At 31.9% G+C, this 18,823-nt stretch overlaps 1 protein-coding gene across 7 annotated transcripts in view; it reads right to left on the bottom strand.

The window, feature by feature from the left end:
- LOC126722968 (pectinesterase 2-like) overlaps positions 1–18,823 on the bottom strand; it is a 112,312-nt gene that overhangs the window by 78,145 nt on the left and 15,344 nt on the right. Inside the window, exons 1-2 of one of the 7 annotated variants that reach the window (XM_050426136.1) lie at positions 3,088–4,046; positions 941–1,234 (exon numbers count right to left, since the gene is read on the bottom strand). The exons of 2 other annotated variants lie outside the window; for them this stretch is intronic. In XM_050426136.1, the coding sequence (XP_050282093.1) occupies positions 941–1,234; positions 3,088–3,943 (1,150 nt within the window). In that variant the 5' untranslated portion in view covers positions 3,944–4,046. Of the gene's footprint in view, positions 1–330; positions 1,235–3,087; positions 4,051–18,823 lie in introns of those variants that run through there. 4 more of the 7 variants (XM_050426134.1, XM_050426140.1, XM_050426138.1 and 1 more) reach the window with 4 other exon arrangements.

Raw genomic sequence — 18,823 nt, 5'->3', positions numbered from 1 at the left:
AGCATACTTTTTTCGATTGGTCAATGATGTCAATTGCCTCACTACGGGCAAAATCCCTTGGCCACTAGATTTGGGAAAACTGAAGTAATTAGGGTCACCATCAAATTACAATTCAATCCGGTAATACTTTGTTATTATTATAATATTACTTTTTTGCTAAACACATCCTTGACTTATGTGTAAATCCATAACATACATGTTTTTCAACAAGCACTCTGATTATCTATATGACTTGTTGAGAAATTTGTATCTAAAAATGTTTATGTATCTATGCAAATGAATAGAATGTAGAAACCTCATTTTATATACCAAAGCAACCTTAGCCAAAAGTTCCCTGCAGAATATTAAATAGAATTGATTTTATTTATTTTGAATCCTTGATTACAACTTATCAAAGAATGACAACTTTTACACAATCCTTTCTCTTTCTTTTTTGTTGGCAACAATCAACTTATTTTTTTACCATGAGGAACTCAAATACAAATATATAATTGAAAACAACTGAACAAATTGAAGACATATATGTAACAATTTCCTTGAAAAAATTAAAGGCTAGCTGTGTAAGGTACGTTGGTAGCCGGCAACCATGAACCGCCGGAGATGAAGTTTGCAACGGTGTATTGTGAAGCCACGGATGCACTAGTAATGACATGGTAGCCAGGCCAATTGACCCTCTTAGCAGTCGATGAGCCCGGCCCTGTGTTAGCGTACTCCCCATAATACAAGGTCTTAAGGGCAAAATTTCCACTCCATTCCATCCATCCAGCTGGAGCAATCAAGCTATCTAAGTATGTTTTCATAAAAACTGTGCGTGAGTACTCCTTCCATGGCCTCCCTAAGTATGTCGTAACCGAGCTCTGGGACGCCTTTAAATCTGAAGCAGCCTTAACTGTACAATCATGAATGGAAATTCCAGTGTTTTGATTAGGGTCAGTCCTACCTTGGGCAGTGAGAGTGTTGGTCTTGTTAGGAGGGTAACGTGCATAAATGTTACAATTTTGCAACACAACTGCGGCATTTCCAAATATGAAATCAACTGTACCATATATGTCACATTCCCTGTAGAATTGCCTTTGGGAGTGGACATAAAGGGTGTCTTGGTACCCTTCCAAGCTACACCTATAAAATACCGATAGATCAGACCCTGATCGAAGGGCCACGGCTTGGTGATTTACTGCTCCGGCAGTGTTCCTTATAGTGATGTCGCGAGCAATGAATCCATCTCCCACAACAGCTGAAAATTCAAAATAACAAAAGCTTAATTTTCATGTAAAAAATATTTTACTCAAATTCTAGATTGACATTCATTATTTTAGTAAATTTATGGCTGTATAAGGTGTAAGACATAATATTTTGAGGTACTTAAGTATTAGCAAGTTAGGACCACAAGTAATTAAATACGACAGTAATTATTAACATAATTAATAGCATTACTCTTATTATATATACACAAGCAATGCTTTGTTGGCCACCTTTGATTGAAACTTAATTAAGCAAACAAAACCTATCCAAAAATAAAATAAAAATATTATAGTTATAAACAAATCAGATCGTGAATTTTTCTCCTAGTGGGCCGTGCCCTACGACTTGTACGAATTTTAATCGGTTCTTGTACTCTTTTCCACATTTGTTATAGATGGAAAGAGTTTGGTAGTTGGTACCATAGCGTACAGACAGGCTCAAGCTAGGTAATTTAATCTTGTCATTTTCTACTTGACATGCAAAGATGGATACGTCTTCAAATATTCGTTAAACCACTTAAAAAGTCAATACACTATTACTCAACAACTTTTAAACCCTATTGAATATTCATCTATTAATGTTCTTGTAAAATGATACTTAACTACTTAACTATGTCACTGATTATGCCTCCTTTTTTTTTTTTCCTTTTATTCTTCTTTTTTTAATAAGATAAAATTTTTACTTTAACCTAATTTAAGTATATATGTGTATGAAACTCACTCCTAGAGACTTGAATCTCAACCCTTAACCCTCACACCCCACAAACATTTATGAAATCAAAGTTATTCGTGCACATGAAGTGCAAGTGGATTCCGTTCTTGATCAAAAAGGGTAGGTGGAGTTGCATAAAATCACGCAGTATTAGAATAATTTTGTAAATCGATGAATCTCTTGTTTATGGTAACTTAATGAAGAGAGAGAATATTATAGTATTAATCTAGAAATTCTGGACCATTGTCCTTTTCGGCCTATTCCTTGCAAAAACTTCCATTGAAAAAGAGAACCCAATTTGACAAAAAAGAAATTTTCCACAAATTTTTGTCAAATTTAATGCTATAGTCATCGTACTTATTTAAATTTGATAAAGAAGGCCAAAAAATAATTGATAATTAAAATACTTTAGAAAGAAAGTATCTCATGCATCTAATATATATTGAACATATGAACTACAATTTGATGATCAAAAGAAAACTTCTTCCACAAAATTTTGTCAAATTTGATGACTTTAATCCTACTTTATTTTGAAACAAAAGCCAAAACATGTCAGTGATAACCAAAGTCTCTTGAAAATTAAGAAAGTATCTATCCAATATATGTATTGGATGTGAGTCTTACACGCTCATGAGAACCCCATGTTGTAGGATATCCAATACATATATTAGATGCAACAGATAATTTTTCTTTTCTCTGAACCTAAACCTACATGTGTAACCCTGGGGAGATTAAAAAATAAATAAAAAACAAAATCAAAACCAAGCCTTGCTTTGGTGAATGACATGCATTATGAAATAAGACTCCTTTTAAATTCAAAGTTTGATGAGTAATCTCATTAAAATTTTTAAATTATACACTAGTACTCAATAACCCAGCTGACTTACTTATCTAAAAGTTCAATTGAGGTCAATTTATGCATGGAGGTGCCTCTCTTTTTTCTTTTCTTTTTTTCCCTTTTTTTCCGAAATGGTTAGAAGTTTCTTGGTATTCTTGCATTTCTTAGTCCAAGCCATGATTTTATCCACTAGACAAATAAATATATATTTAATATTTTATAGGGAACCAATTAATAGCAATTTCTTAGCACAAAAATTTAGCATATATTATTAGATGTCAATTGAATTTACTTACCAATAGTGGCTGAATTGAAGGTTGTAGAACCTCCACCAACACTTTTGCTCCCAGTGACTATGGTTTTTCCTATACCATCTCCCACCAACATAATATTCTTCAACTTTATCTCAACGTTTTCTTTGTATGTCCCAGCCTTTACATATATCACAAACCTCCCACTTCCTGACTGTGACGATGCTGCACTTATCGCCTCCTTTATCGTCTTATAATTCCCTGAACCATCTTGTGCCACCACAATATTAGCCTTAGGAGTTGAAGAAGACTGCAAGAGTTTCCGGTCACCGGGCTTAACCCATGTTGGGAAACCATGTTTATAACTCGGCACAGTGTATGGAACTTTGTTAAGAGCCAAAGCGTTGCTAATTAGCTTAGAAACATTGTTTGACATCAAGGGCAAGAGATTGTCCGGGATCCCTAGTTCAATAAACCCGGCCCGACACGTCTCAAGGTTGGTTAGAGCCGTGCTGAGCCATGTTTGAGCTTCGGTTTGGCTGCACTTGACATTAGGGTCGATGGTTTTGTTAAGCCTAAGGTGGGTGTACTCATAAAGCTCAAGGCAATCAGCCCATGCAGCCTTTTCACGAGCATTTTTGCACTTGGGCCCCAGTGAAAATATGTTATTTTGAGCTTTCAGGGCACGTTCTAGTGCAAGCTGCTTTGAAATTGTGAAAAAATCGGACTTTTGCTTGATGGGGTTGTGGTAATTAGGCTTATGGCTTAAAAAATACTCACATGGCTCAGGGTTTGGGGTTTGGCTACACCATTTTTTAATATCTGCTTGGGAGTAACCAAGAATGGTTGGAGACAGAAAAAGAGGCACAAATAGAAGTGTAACCAATGCTCGAAGTGCCATGTTTTGGCCTTTTCGATGGGCTATAAGAAATGTTTGACAGACAAGGGACAATATTAGATGTGAATGATTGGGTGTTTGGGATTTGTATGGGACTTCATGCCTCCAAACTCATACTTATATAGAAGAAGAAAACGATAAGAGTCGTAACAATGTGGGTAACACAACATTTTTTCTAGTTTTTATAATAATTAATGACTTTTTTTTTCCAAAATTAGAATGAATGATATTATAAAATAATAACATAATATTAGAGTGGCTAACAATATTTTTTATAAAATATTATAATACCGTTAGTATTACAATAATTTGAAGTTTGGTTTGGGGTAGTTTTTGAAAAAACTAACTAATATTGACTAAATTTTGTATGTTGACCTTAGATGATGAAGGACGTTCTTGGAGGCTAGAAGCGCGTATGCATGCAATAAATATTGTATGAATGAAAATTTAGCGTCGGAATCTGAATGTATGGAGTTCTAATCACATAGCTAATTGGGACAGCCTACCTACGTTGAAGAATTTTTGAATGAGAATGTTTTATGGACAACTTGCATGTATGGCTGGACCACAGGATGATATGAAATTATGAATGATCAAAATTAAAAAAGATTATCGGATGCGATTATTCTTTCTTGATAAGTACTATCTGATGTGATTATCTTTTTTGTTGAATAGACTAATCAATGGTTTGGCTCTTCTCTCTCTTTTCCTAGCAATATTCTCTTATCACGGATTCACAATGGCTTTCGTGATGGTTCCATTTTGGTGTACACCATGCTTGATTTGAAATTTTTTATTGACAATATAGGAGACTTTATTAATTGAATTAATAGAAACTTAAGTAATAAACTTTTCAAACTAAAGTTTTTGCACCCCTAATTTTCCCCAATCTTAATTAAGTTCTCTCTATCTCTCTCTTTCTCTTTCTCACTCCAACAAACTTGATAGTAAAACTCTTTTAAAGCAGAATATTTTTCCTACAAATGATTAGTTGTAGTCTTCTAATAAAAATTAAATATTGTTTTGTACCCGATGACATAAAACACCTACAAGAGTGGTGATTCGCTAGTTTTCTCGTACCGATGACATAAACACCTAGAATAACGGTAAATCATTTTACACAGTTATTTAACAAACTGTTGATTTTCTTTTATTATGTTATTAATGCGTGTGAGTTAAACTTGTGGCTCATTTCTATATGTATATCTTTGCTTTCTTTGTTTTCTAAACTTATAAAATAGCATGATTTTTCTTAAACCATTTTTGTAGTCATCTGCTCTCCTTCATCCTTCCACTCATTAAACAAATAATATATAAGAATTATTCCTATTTCTTGGTATAAAAGGTGTTGTATATAATTTTGTGGTGTTTCTACCTTATAAATTTGTGTAGATTTTTAAGGTATCCAACTTGCGGTTGGCTTTGTTATATCCTAAGAATGGCATACTAATGACCCCTTTGCACTAATAATAGTACCAAGGTGGCGCGAATCATCTCGAAAGAAAAACTTAGTCTTTATTTTAATCTCTATCACTTACCTCGTTATAATTTATTTTATATATGCTGTTATTTGTAATAGGATTTCTCATATTCTGTAACATATATAAAACCAAACTTTTATATCAAAAGATATAAATATTCTATGACTTATACGCTTGAAACACTTACAATCCCCTTTTCTAACATTTGATATAGAAAATATTGTACTTTTGTTTTCAAAAAATCATTTTTAGGCAAAAATACCTCAAAAAAAAAAAAAAATTGTTGCTAAATGGCAAAAATACAAATTGAATTCTTCAAAATTGGACAATTTTCATTTAAATCCTATATATAAGTTTTATTTTTGCCATTTTGGTCCTATAACTTCACATTTATTGTCACCTTAAAAAAATTATTAAATAGGATTAACAATGGCATAAATTTGAACTTATAAGACCAAAATTACAATTATTAGTGGCATAAATTCAAACTTAAGTTTGAACTGAAGGTTGTAATTTGTATTTTTGTGTTTTTTAAAAAAATTAATATGTTTTTAGTATTAAAATTTTATTTTTAATGGTAAACAGGAGTTATGGACAAAAGAACTCACAGTATCAAAAAAAGCGAACTTACCAGATCAAAAAGACTATTAATATTTTTGCCTAAATTTAAAGGGTGTAATTGACTCTATTTAATTAGTGTAATTTATATTTTTGCCTAATTGTTGTATAACAATTTGTATCTATAGTATACCTGTGATAACTTTCACTTGGGTAGGAAAATTTACAAGTAGAAGATTAACAGTACTTTCATAACAAATTTTTTTGTCAAACTAGTAAGAGTTTTATTTTTAAATAATATAAACCACATGGTCTAATGATGCATCCAAAAAGGCAGAGCTACTCATTATTGTGTATTATTTCAATCAATAAAACACTCGTTGTATTAAGGTACATTATTGTTAGGGTCATATTTTTCATGTGTTGGCATATCTTTTGACAAAATTCACTTTACTTGTATTGGGTAGTTCTAAGTGGTTTCTAGAAAATCATGAAATATGTTTTACAAACTAGATAAGTGACATTATTGAAGACATGAAGACTACACCAAAAAATAAATAAATAAATAAAGGAAAAAAGGCTAAAAATAAATAAATAAATAAAGGTAAAAAAGGTATAAAAAAAAAAAAAAAAAAGTAAATCTCGACACTAGTCTCAATAATAGCTCGATACTAGCTTCTATCAAGAATAAATGAAGAATCTTGATACCTCTCGATCTATCGATTTTCGCAGATTCAAATTTCTCTGATATGTTTTTCAACCCATTATAACTTGGACTTCTAGGGTTTCGTTCACTAAACTTTATTTTAAAGTCATTACAAGATATAGAGACTCAATTAAAGAATATATACACTTATTGTGAAGCTACTGCATTCTCATACACCTTAGGGTTTTGTGACCAAGTGTTTCCTTCTTTACAAGTGTATTGAAGAACTTTAAATCCAACAACAAGGTTCAAGTTGTTAGGAGTTAGTCAGGTACTAGGATCTGTTTAAAGAGAAGAAATCTCTACAAAATTAAGACCAATTAGGAATTGGCGTAAGGATTCAGCTATCGGTTACTACTTTAGGATAGACCAGGTTTGGAATAAGATTCCTTGTACTTGTAATCTCTTAATTTTGATTAGTGATTTTTAGGAGTGGTGACGTACAAATCATCCAGTAGGGCTTTTACTTTATGAAAGGTTTTTCCCATTAGTCAACAAAACACTATGTCAATTTATTTTCCGCTACATTCTAGATTATTTGGTGATTTATTCGTTTCTCCATGATTTTCATGTAATTTGACATAATTACTTAACTTGAGTAATTTTTTTTTAAAAGATAATTACAATATGCTGCTAACCCCGCAATTCAAATTCTTTCCCCCCAATCCCCCGAGCACTTTGTGCATGAGGAGATGTCAATTTAATAACAAGGCTTTTGGTGTCAACTTGAGTAATTGAATTAATTAACTAGAATCAATCTATAACCCAAAAATTATAAAATTACATACTAACATATGATGAAAGCTAGACTCATGAAAATGACAAATTAAGATTTTTGAGAGTTCTTAAGATAAGTTCACACTAAAAATTATAAAATCCTATCAACCTATTATGAACTAAGTGGATTGAATTTTGTTAAGTTAATAATGTTTAAATAAATATTGACTAATACTTTTTTGGTATATGCTTAAATTATTGATGAATGTACCATTTTCATTTTTACTGAAATTGTGTATGAGCAATATAATAAGGTTTTGGGCCCAAAAAAAAAGAAATTAGGTTTTTTATTTATTATTTTTATCTTAATGGTAAGTATTCTCACAGTTTTCTTTTCTCACACATTCATACACATAAGATTAACAATTGTATACATTGATGTACACATTTTTAACATTAAATATTATAATATCAATATTTAAAATGTGAAAAGTAAATGTGTACAGATGTGAAATAAGTTACGTGATAGAATCTTTTTTTTTTTTCTTTTTCTTTTAACGAATATGATTAGGAATTACTACGTTGAACTGGTCGCGACCAAGAAATTGGACGTGCGTCGGTGCATGAATTATTAATCCCCTATAACTTTATAGAGGATAAGGCCTACATACTATCACTCTCTATGCCTTCCTTTTTTTCTTTTTCTTTTTTTTTTTTTTTTTTTTTCCAATAACTTTTTCACATGCACGCATAAATGTGAACATATATTGTAATCGTTAAGTATTCTTCTTTTTCTTTTTTATTATTTCCAGAAATGATTATATTTCAAAATAACAATATTCCTTCATTTGTAATAGTTACAAATAATAATAATCAGGTAAAGTGCCTAGCAGAGAGATTAAGACTTATAAGTCTTAAAGAATTTGATTACTGGGTGTCTTACAACCTCAAGAATTTGATTATGAATTTGAGAATATATAAAAAAATAATTAGATGATTCTTCCCCAGATCCTTCAAAATAAATCAGTCATGTACGTACAAAACTCCCCAGATTCTTAATATTGTCCAAGCAAAGTAGATTTGAGTTCTACAATTAATATTTTTCACACATAAATTAAAAGTCATATAGTATATATACTATACCACTTGTTTGATTAACTTCTAAATGCAAGCAAGCTTTCATGGTCCAAAAGGGCCAAAAGTAAACACTTACTATTGAGAAAAAGCAAGTAGGAATTTTCTTTTCTTTTCTTTTTCTTTTTTTCCCTTTATTTTTTATTTTTATCATATTGAATGAGATAGAAAAGTCAGTCAATTACTGGTCATTAATTCACACAAATTTCATTAGGTGGACAGACCTTAATCCACCATGTTGTGGTCACCAAATAGTAGGCAACAGTATTGGTCGTCTCCTACTAATTCAAATATATATATATATATATATATTGAATAATTTTGCTTAACAGCCAATAATTCCTGTCCAGCTCCCAATTTTCTTGCATTTACTAATTTTCTGAGAAAATTTTCTAAAAATAAAAAGTTCACAATAATGCATTCCATTTGGATTAAAAGGCTCATGAAGAGTAGGAGACACCAATTAATTCTGTGTAATTTTTTCAATAGCCTTCCAAGGTACTATCTGTAAACAATTTTAAAAATGGTCAATGATCATCAAATCTAGAGATACCATTGTCCGAAAAAAAAAAATATATATATATATATATATATAGCAGATTATCAAGTTTAGAAGTACAATATATTTATTAATAAACATAATTTAAGGGCCAATAATAGTGGCAAGAATGTAGTTCTCTACATGATCGACATTCCTATCCAATGATAAAGGGTTAATTTAATATTAACCTCAGATATCTTAGATGTGAAGAGACCTAATAATATTAATTTCTTAGAGATACATTAAATAAAAATATCTGCTTCATATATTCAATTAGCTTGGATATATTTAAACTTGCATTCTTGATACGTAATGTAAGTTACGTCATTATTTTGGCTAACTTTTAGGGCATGCCTTGGTGACTGGTGAGCAAACTGGTCTTTGGTTAGGTTGCAGTAATTCAATTCTATATGGTCAGTCCAACAAATTAATAAAACAAAGCAAAAATGGAGATGAGTTCTTTAGTTTCTCAACATTAATTCCAGGTATTTAGTTTACCTTGAAGAATTGAAATGCTGGTCCAAAATTTGTTGCCAAATTTTATGCAGTTAAAATTAATTATGTATTTCAGAAGCTATTGAATAGAAATACTAAGCTCGAACCCACGCAACTCATGTGGGCGAGTTGCATGGGTTCGAGCTTAGTATTTCTAATCATCTCAAAAAAAAAAAAAAAAAAAAAAGGTAATTGATGCTATAACTTGTGTAGGTACTCTTGATAATTGTCAGTTTTAGAATGGTAAATTTCATTGTGAAGCTGATATGATTGTATAGTTCTTGTTTGGTGTACTTTTGATTAACGTTCAGTGTTTCCTTTCTAACACATCGAAATTTTTTGGCTGAAATTCGTTTGTACCCAAAAATCATAATGAATTATACAAATTTCCCTTGTGAATTGTACAAGATAAATTAGATTGATTCACCATACCAACCAATACCAAATTCCATAGTAACACTACTGGTAGTAGTCAAGTAATCTGTGCGATAAACTTTGGTCCAAGATTGAAATCATACATGGCGGATTCAACTTTTGCTGTGTCAAAAAAAAGAACCCGCCCCTATATATTTTTGGTTCCGTGTCCAAGAAAATATTCATATTTTTCTAAGAACAAACTAGTTTCTGGTCAACACTTTTGTTCTGGGACATTTCAGAGAAAACCCAATTCCATGCCTAATCTGTCTGACAAATAGTAGAAGCCGGAATGAAAATGCCAAACAATATAATATGCCGCTAAATATAGGAACCAATTTAGCAAAATACAAATTCATTTGATACTAAGGCTCTATTTGGACAGAACTTATTTTGCCGAAATTGAAAACTGAAAATACTGTAGCAAACTAATTTTTAAATGTTTAAATAGTGTTGTGAGATCCATTTTTAATAAAAAAGTGACTGAAAAGTGGAATTTGTGGGTCCGTAAACAGTGCATTCGTGCACTGTTCACGATTAACTTAGTCAAATAGTGCGGTTGGAACTAAAAAAAAAAAATCAGAAAACGCAAACGCAGCCACTTATAATTCGAATCCAAACTCCCTCTAAGTGTCCTATTGGTAAAAATTATTTTAGCCAACCTATTTTACTATTCAGCTTATTTTTGCTACAATTTATGGGTCTCATTGCACTTTTTAATACTATTTATGAGTTTCACTATACTATTTCAGCTACCTTTTTCCTTTATCTATAGTATTTTCAATAAAAAAATTTCAGTTTCAGCAAAATAAGTAAATTCCAAACGGACACTAAATACTTTTTTTTGAAACAGAATTTAGAGATCAAGCACTAACTGGTAGGGGTAGCGAGTTATGTAAATGACACAATTTCTTTTAATTTTATGGGAGATGTTTGACAAGATTATTTGTCTACTTTATTTTGTTGATAGAACTATTATTTGCCTACTTGAACATTAATATTTCTAGTAATATTGCTAGTGGGGAATCGGCTTGGTTTTTATTTTTATTTTTATTTTTTTTACTGGGTAATTAAGGGGATAGAACCCCCGAGCTCTAAGGTTACAAACTAAGCGGGTGCCACTAGGCTACAAGGCCTAGTGGCGGGAATCGGCTTGGTTGAAGTTAACGAACTCTTTGAGTGTGTATGGCCAGCAATGTAGCCTAGTGGCGGGAATCGGCTTGGTTGAAGTTAACGAACTCTTTGAGTGTGTATGGCCAGCAATGTAGCCTAGTGGCGGGAATCGGCTTGGTTGAAGTTAACGAACTCTTTGAGTGTGTATGGCCAGCAATTATTCGTGTCTATCTGATTATATGTCTGGTCTGGACTTTAATGGCCACAAGTACGTCCTTTTAATCACTTTTTATACCAAAAATAAGCTTTAGTCAAAGAACATGGCTAATTGTCACTATCTAATGATGTCATACTAAAAAAAAAAAAGGTTGATGGTCACTATCTAATGGTACAATTTGTTAGGTTCTAAAGAATTAGGAACTAATGTATTAGAACTTTAATGTGTAATATTGTCAAACCATGATCAAAACATTTAGTTTAGATTTAGGCTGCTCAAAGTGTGTTTTTGTGTAAAGTTAGAATCTAGTGTACTACAGGATTTATTGTGTAAATCTGCAAAGCTCGATCGATCGAAAATTAGACTCAATCGATCGAAACTCGTGCAGATTGTTTTTCTGCAGAATTTTTCGACTCAAGCCCAAGTCTGTATGATGTGTAGGGTTTTATGTTTTACCTTAAGTATAAAAGGAAATACTCTAACCACATTTTACTATTGTCGTTTATGCTGTGTGTAAATCTCTTGCGAGATCTAGAGGTGTTTGCCTTCATACATACTTAGGGTTATCAAGATCAAGATTGATGTTGAGAGCTTGGTCTTCACTTCAGTTACTGTATAAAGAGTTTAAAGAAAACACAAGTGGGAGTACTTGTGGTTGCTGTGAATCCAAGGAAGAAGTAGTTCATGGACTTAGAGTTGTCATGTGGTTGTGGTAGTAAGTTTTCTACTCGAGGTAGCAATAAGATGTTAATGGTCTAAGTCGCTATTGTAAAACTTCAATTCTTTCATAGTGAATCGGTTTTACCTTGAGAATAGATAGGTTAAATCCTCCCTAGGTTTTTTACTGGTTTGGTTTTCCTGGATTATCATATCGTCGTATTCTTTATTTTCCACATTATTTACTTGATATGATCTACTTGTGTTAACCTAGATTTAAATAATTTACCTAAGTTAATCACTTAGCAAAATAACTAGGTTAATCTGTTTGTATTTAAGGGGTCTAAAAATGTACACAATTTGTGTATGCAAATAACATGAAAAATTAGAATTAAAAAGGCAAAAGCATTTTCTAGTATGTTGTGAAATTTAGATGATCATTATAGCTACTTGAGCTCTTGCATAAAACATTAACCCTATTATGATCATGCTTTGATGATGATGATAATCATAATAACAATGCTCATATAGGTAATGCTAGTGATGGGATTGTCTATTAAAGAATTTTGACTTATAATAAATTAGCTTGTAAGTTATGCATATACGTGAATGTATTAAAAGATTACACAAAAGGCTTATAAATATTATACTAAATCACTGTTGTCAATTTGAAAGAGTAGTTTCAAGTTGTGTCTAAAGAAAATAAGAAATTTGTATGGTTGAAATTTTGAAATCATTGATTCATCGTATTTCTTTGTAAAATTTGCAAAGCCGTCCATAGTAAATTGCTCCATTTTAGTCAAAGAAGTAGGTAGTTTATTGATCTAGTTATATAAACTTCGTTTTTATTTCTTAAAGTCACTTTTTTTTTTGGATACAATAACTTGTTAGTACTTATTTTTAAAAGAAGTCATTAAGATTTAGTCATTATAAAATATGTGACAAAAGCACAGTTTGGTTTTTTTTTTTTTTTAGCAAGATAATGTTAATAAATTTTATTATTATTGAAGTTTGGAATTATAAGTTGAATTAATTGTTAAGCAAGTAAATTATAATTATTTTTAAATTGGCTAGAAGTAGTTTTCAATCAAAGATTAACTAAACACAAAATCAAAATATATTAATTCATTAATTCAATGCTTGTTAGTCACTCCAACTAACTGTTCGATGTTAATATTTGGTCATTCTATGTGGTTTTTGTGCATTCATTGCTTCTTTTGTTTGATCTCTTAAGCTCAGCTATGTTGTCAAATATGCCTTAAGAAAAAGTCGCAAAACATTCATAATTCATTTCCTATTTTTATACCAATAAATACAAACATAATTCTTCAGTCCCTTTCAAGTCCAACAAAGTACTAATACAACAATAAAGCAACAAATCGCTAACATTACCTTTGACCCAAAGATGGATCCTTGACGTGAAGAAAAGAGACACTATCATTAAAAGCAAGAGAGAGAAGGATAAGAGTTGCTTGTTTGTATCATTATGAATATCATTCATAGCTAGTAACTCTTTTTGACTGGTGTTCGAATCTAGAGATAGCTTTGGTTTTGATCATTCAAAACACGATTGCGGCTTTAGCCCAAACCCGTGGATGGGGTAGATCACCAATACTTAAATGGTTGACTTTTGTTTTGACTACAACATCTTTCCACGTTTGTGAATTGTAAATCTATTTTCAAGAGCTTCAAAGTCATAACCCCTTCCTATCCTTTTGAATTCTAACACTAGCTATCACGTAATTTTGCATAACATTTGAGAGATTGAGTATTTTTTCCACCTCCCAATCATCTCTTATTGCATTTAGAAATAACAATAAGTTTCATAATTACGTAATATGATGGTTCCAAGATATCATTCGGCAATGCAGATAAAATTAAACTAATCAATCTTCTTTCTTTCTTTAAGTTAATTTTGCAATAAAACCAAAGCAAAAATATTGCTTTGACTGTATAGTTATCACTAAAGACTGGCACAAACGATTTCACAAACACCTACCGTCCATATAACTATAAACTATCACAGAAAGTACTAAATTTCAAACTATTTATCACCCATATAAACAAATATATAACATCTTCCCAAATAATAGGAATTCAATCTTAATAGCTATCATGAAAAACCCAAAAACCACATCCCAAAATGTCATTGAAAAAATCAACACAAATATGACTATGAATATTTACACACCTCATTGGCAATGACCACGAAATGAAGCAAATATTTTTCAATTTCATTTTTTCAAGGGTTTTAATTTACTGTTACATTGGCGTGATGCCACGATTTAATGTTGGGAAGTAGGAATTTAGACTATACAAGCTAAATCCGAAAAGAGAGAGAAAGAGAAGAGTAGTTCACTATCGGTGTGGCCACCGCCGCCTAGGTTCACGATGTGAGCCGATGGTCTATCTAGGTTCAGTCTGAGCTGAGGGGTTTGGGTTAGTGAGGTGTGAGTTCTTCATGGTCTTTGTTAGTGACGGCTCTTGGAATTTTTTTTAGAGGGGTCATTAAGAAACTTAAATTAAATAAAATTTAATATAAAAAAGAACTTGATTATACTGAGATATTGAAAAAAAAACACACACAAATATATGAAGTTTTATAATTTCCTTCTACGAGTTTTCCTATTTTAAAATCGTCTCATGATAGTTTATTTTTAGTTGTCATTATCTATTGTCAATGTAAGTATGACTATTTTATTTTGTTAAGTTTGTATAATATTTTTGTTTTTAGTCAATTTTGGTTATATATTTGTCATTGTTTTTGTAAAAAAAAAAATATTTTAAACTAAATGACAAAACACATACAACCACACTCATCCATACATAAATAATAGGCAAAACTACAATATTGGCCCCTCAAGTTTACCATGTGTACGCAATCGGTCCCTCAAGTTTGAAGCGTACGCAATTGGTCCCTCAAGTTTTCAAAATGAGCAATATAAATCTTTTTACTAACTACCATTTACTTATGTGGCTAATGAACAATAACTTAGCATTTTATTTTAATGATGTGGCATATTTTAATTAAAAAATTACAAATTAAAATTACAAAAACAGGTCCCAGCATCTTTTTTTTTTTTTTTTTCTTTTTTGCATATACTTGGATTTAATTAAATGTAAATAGAAATACACTTTAAAAAGTCTTACAACATCACAAACTTCACAGTCCAACCGGGCTGATAAAGACACACACTAACAAGACATACATTAACACAACAACTACACAGAACTGCAACAAAATACAGAAACAGAGTAAACTAAAATAGCTAAACATTTGCAGACACTCCACGGGATGAAACAAAACCCATTGAATCCCAGTAGAGGCATAGCAACAAAAAGGTAGGGCATGTATCATATAGCACTTCGCTGCATCTTTGCTTCTCTTTTGTTGTTTCTTTCTTTTATTTTCTTTAAATGTTTGATTTGGTTTGTATTTTGTGGGTGAGGGTTAAACTCAAATGGGTTTTGTTTTCTGGGTTTGAGATTCTATTTTTATGAATTTTGTTTTGTTGGTGGGGTTAAATTCAACCGGCTTTCATTTTATTTGAAACAAGAAGACCACCAAAGCAGCAAAATAGTAAACACCAAAAAAAAAAAAAAAAAAATGAAGAAGAAGACCTTAGACCACCAATGTGTGGGTTCGTGCAAGAGAGATAGGAAATAAAAAGAAAAAGAAGAAAGAAGAAGACAATCAATGGGTTTCGTGCAAGAGCCCAAAAAAAAAATAATAAATAAATAAAAAATCATTTAGAAGAGAAGAAGAAGTTGTCTGTGTTCACATTAGTGGGTCCCACAAATTTTGATATATTTACAATTGGTAGGGAAAAAAAAAAGTTTTTTCTTTTTTTTTTTTTTTAATTTGGTACCATTGTAAAAAAAAGTTTCTCATGTGTACTTTTAATTTATATTTTTTTAGTTAAAATATGCCACATCATTAAAAAAAATGTCAAGTCATTGTCCGTTAGCCACATAAGTAACACTGTTAATGGCAATTAGTAAAAAGACTTATATTGCTCATTTTACAAACTTAAGGGACCAATTGTGCATGCTTCAAACTTGAAGAACCAATATTGTAGTTTCGCTTAAATAATACACCAAGTTGTTGTTTGATTGTGGCATAAGCTGATATGTGATCAGGGTGTGCAAGATTTAAAACAGGGTGTGCAAAAATATTTTTAAGAATAAAATAATTTAGTAAAGCAATATATATATATATATATATATAAGATTTTCAAGTCAGGGGGTCCACTCAAACCCCCTAAAGTGTATGTGCAGCCACCCCTGGTCTTTGTTTTTAGATTTTAGAATTTGTCCTAAAATTGTGTTGTTTAGGTTCAAGGTTTTTGTTTTAAGTTTAAGCCTAAAACGACGTAGTTTTGATGCATGCTAGCTCTTCATTTGGTCATCACTAAAATGACATAGTTTGGGGGCTGATTTAGCAAAAATAAAACACATCAGCATGATGATGTGCCACTTAACAGCAGAAATTAACCGTGGGGATGAATTGCTAACAGAACCAACTTCAGGGTGTAACATCATGTTTCTGAAACTTTGGAGTGTAAAATCCAGTCAATCCTAAACTTCAGGAGTGTAATTTGCAATTCACCCTAAGTATAATTTTAACAATTATATATATTCTTGATAGGGTAGTATTCAATCTTGATAGCGCCTTATCCATTTTCTCCTAAATTAGCGAAATTATATCCAATAACTTATGGATTATAATAGAAAAGATAATATACTGAAAAACAATGATTTAATTTTCAATGTTTTTGGTAAAAGTATATGTGCTCTAATTTTACAATATAAGCATTGTTAATTACAGTTCAAGTTCAAGTTAAATAAAAAATTTAAAAATTTAGAAACCATTTTTCTTGCACTAATTCAATGTACCTATATATTGCTAAATGTTTTTAAATATTTTGATATATATAAATAATTAATCAATTTATTACTATTATTATTATTGTTGTTGTTGTAAAAGCTAAAAAGTGAGAAGCTTAGCCCACTTAGAACAGTGTGATCAGCCTAATAAGCCCCCAAAACAATAGATTTGTAAGATAGTGGATCTTGTGAGCAAACTACAAAGCTAAATAAATTCAAACTTAAGAATGACTGGGCTTAGGTTACTAGAGTAAGAGACACAAATTCAACGTAAAATCCTTCCTCGGGCAGTTCCGAGGACTAGTTGTTCATATATTCATCAGGATTATTCCCTTTACAATGAGTACATGTATTACTTTTCTCTCTCCCTTTTTACATTCAGATTCCCCCCATTTCCTGTGGGGATCATTTCCTTATATAGTCCCCTACATTATATCTCAGCCTTCCATTTGTATAGTTTCTAGAAAACCTTCTAGATGCTTGTCCCATCAAGGCCCTTTTGGAGGTGCTAGGAGGGGCTGTGAGCTGTGAAAACACTATTCAGGTGTTATTTCTTTATAAATACAGCAAGTTCAGTTGGTGCAGTGCATTAAATGTGGAGATGACAGTTTCATTCCCAGATATTTCTTCTTTCCATTGCCTACACGGCAGGCCTGTCCACAGGTCAGGCCGAGTAAGGTTTTGGACCCAACCCAGACTCGACCCGCCGATGTCAGGTGGAGGGTGGAGGAACCCAAAATTGACTGTCGAAAAAATTGGTCGAGTCGGTTTCGGGTGAGGGTGAGCGTTGGTTGGTTTGGTCGATTGCCAAAATTTATTTAATAAAAAGTCACCAGAATCTAGGAAATTTCGTTGAAATTTGCGTTTTATCGTAGGAATCTGCATTTTTTCGCTAAAAATTATTGCGATTTGGCCAGATTTGGCTAAATCCCACCAAATCTAGCCAAATCTAGTCAAGATCTCGCCGGATTTGGCTTGTTTTTATAGGATTTGACTAGATTTTTTATATAGCTCTGGTCAGGTTCGGGTTGCTCGAGTTTTCGAGAAGCAAACCCGCCACTTGACCCACCAATGTCAGTTCTTGAGAATGGAAACCTGCCGCCGACCAATTGGACCTTCAATTCGGGCTAGAATCGGGTCGGCGTCGAGCGGTTTGACCGAGTTATCAAGCTCTGGTCAGGTTTGAACAGCCCTACTACATGGATTTGTTGCCTTCCCTGAAGCTCTACCTTATGATATAGTTGATTACTTAAAGTATTCCCGAGGTACCTTTACTACTCAAGATCCTCAATCCACAGGCCAGCTCCTCTTTTATCCTCGAACTTCTTACTTATCTGTCTATGGATCCTTTATCATCCTCGAATAGGGCCCAAGGCCCAAAAGTGTGCTCGGATCATTTGCTCCCACAATTATTATTATTATTATTATTATAGCCGAGTTTCTAATGTAAATACGTAATTTTGAAACATCCTTGATAGTTTATCACTATATACTATATTTATTATACATTATTTTTTAGAACCCTTTGTACCTCATGCTTTTAATCACTAGATGCATGCATTGTTCTTGCGTGTTAAACAAGCTACCAAGTGCCAACCCATTGGGACAGCCGAGAATTTTAACAATCAAGACTGTTCAAACTTCATAGTATATTTTTTGCTAATAAAATTCATAGTATATTACTCTATCCATTGCACAATTTATAAATATATACAATAAGAACTTTTATGATAACAATTGAGAATGCCACGGGCCCCACGAGTACATCCTGGATAAACAATCATCCCGCTTTTTGATTACTTAACTAAGACTTTTGCTTGGCAATTTCTTTTGCATGAAAATAAATGACACTAGTCGCTAACCCGTGCGATGCACGGGAAAGTTCTTAAAAATACTAAAATTTTCCAATTAAGGAGTGGTCAATCTAGTGAGAAAATGAATGTCACTATTAATGTTTTTGGAG

Source organism: Quercus robur, chromosome 4 (genome assembly GCF_932294415.1).
Source record: "Quercus robur chromosome 4, dhQueRobu3.1, whole genome shotgun sequence".
Lineage (NCBI taxonomy): Eukaryota > Viridiplantae > Streptophyta > Magnoliopsida > Fagales > Fagaceae > Quercus > Quercus robur.
This window is presented reverse-complemented; position numbering and strand designations above follow the sequence as displayed.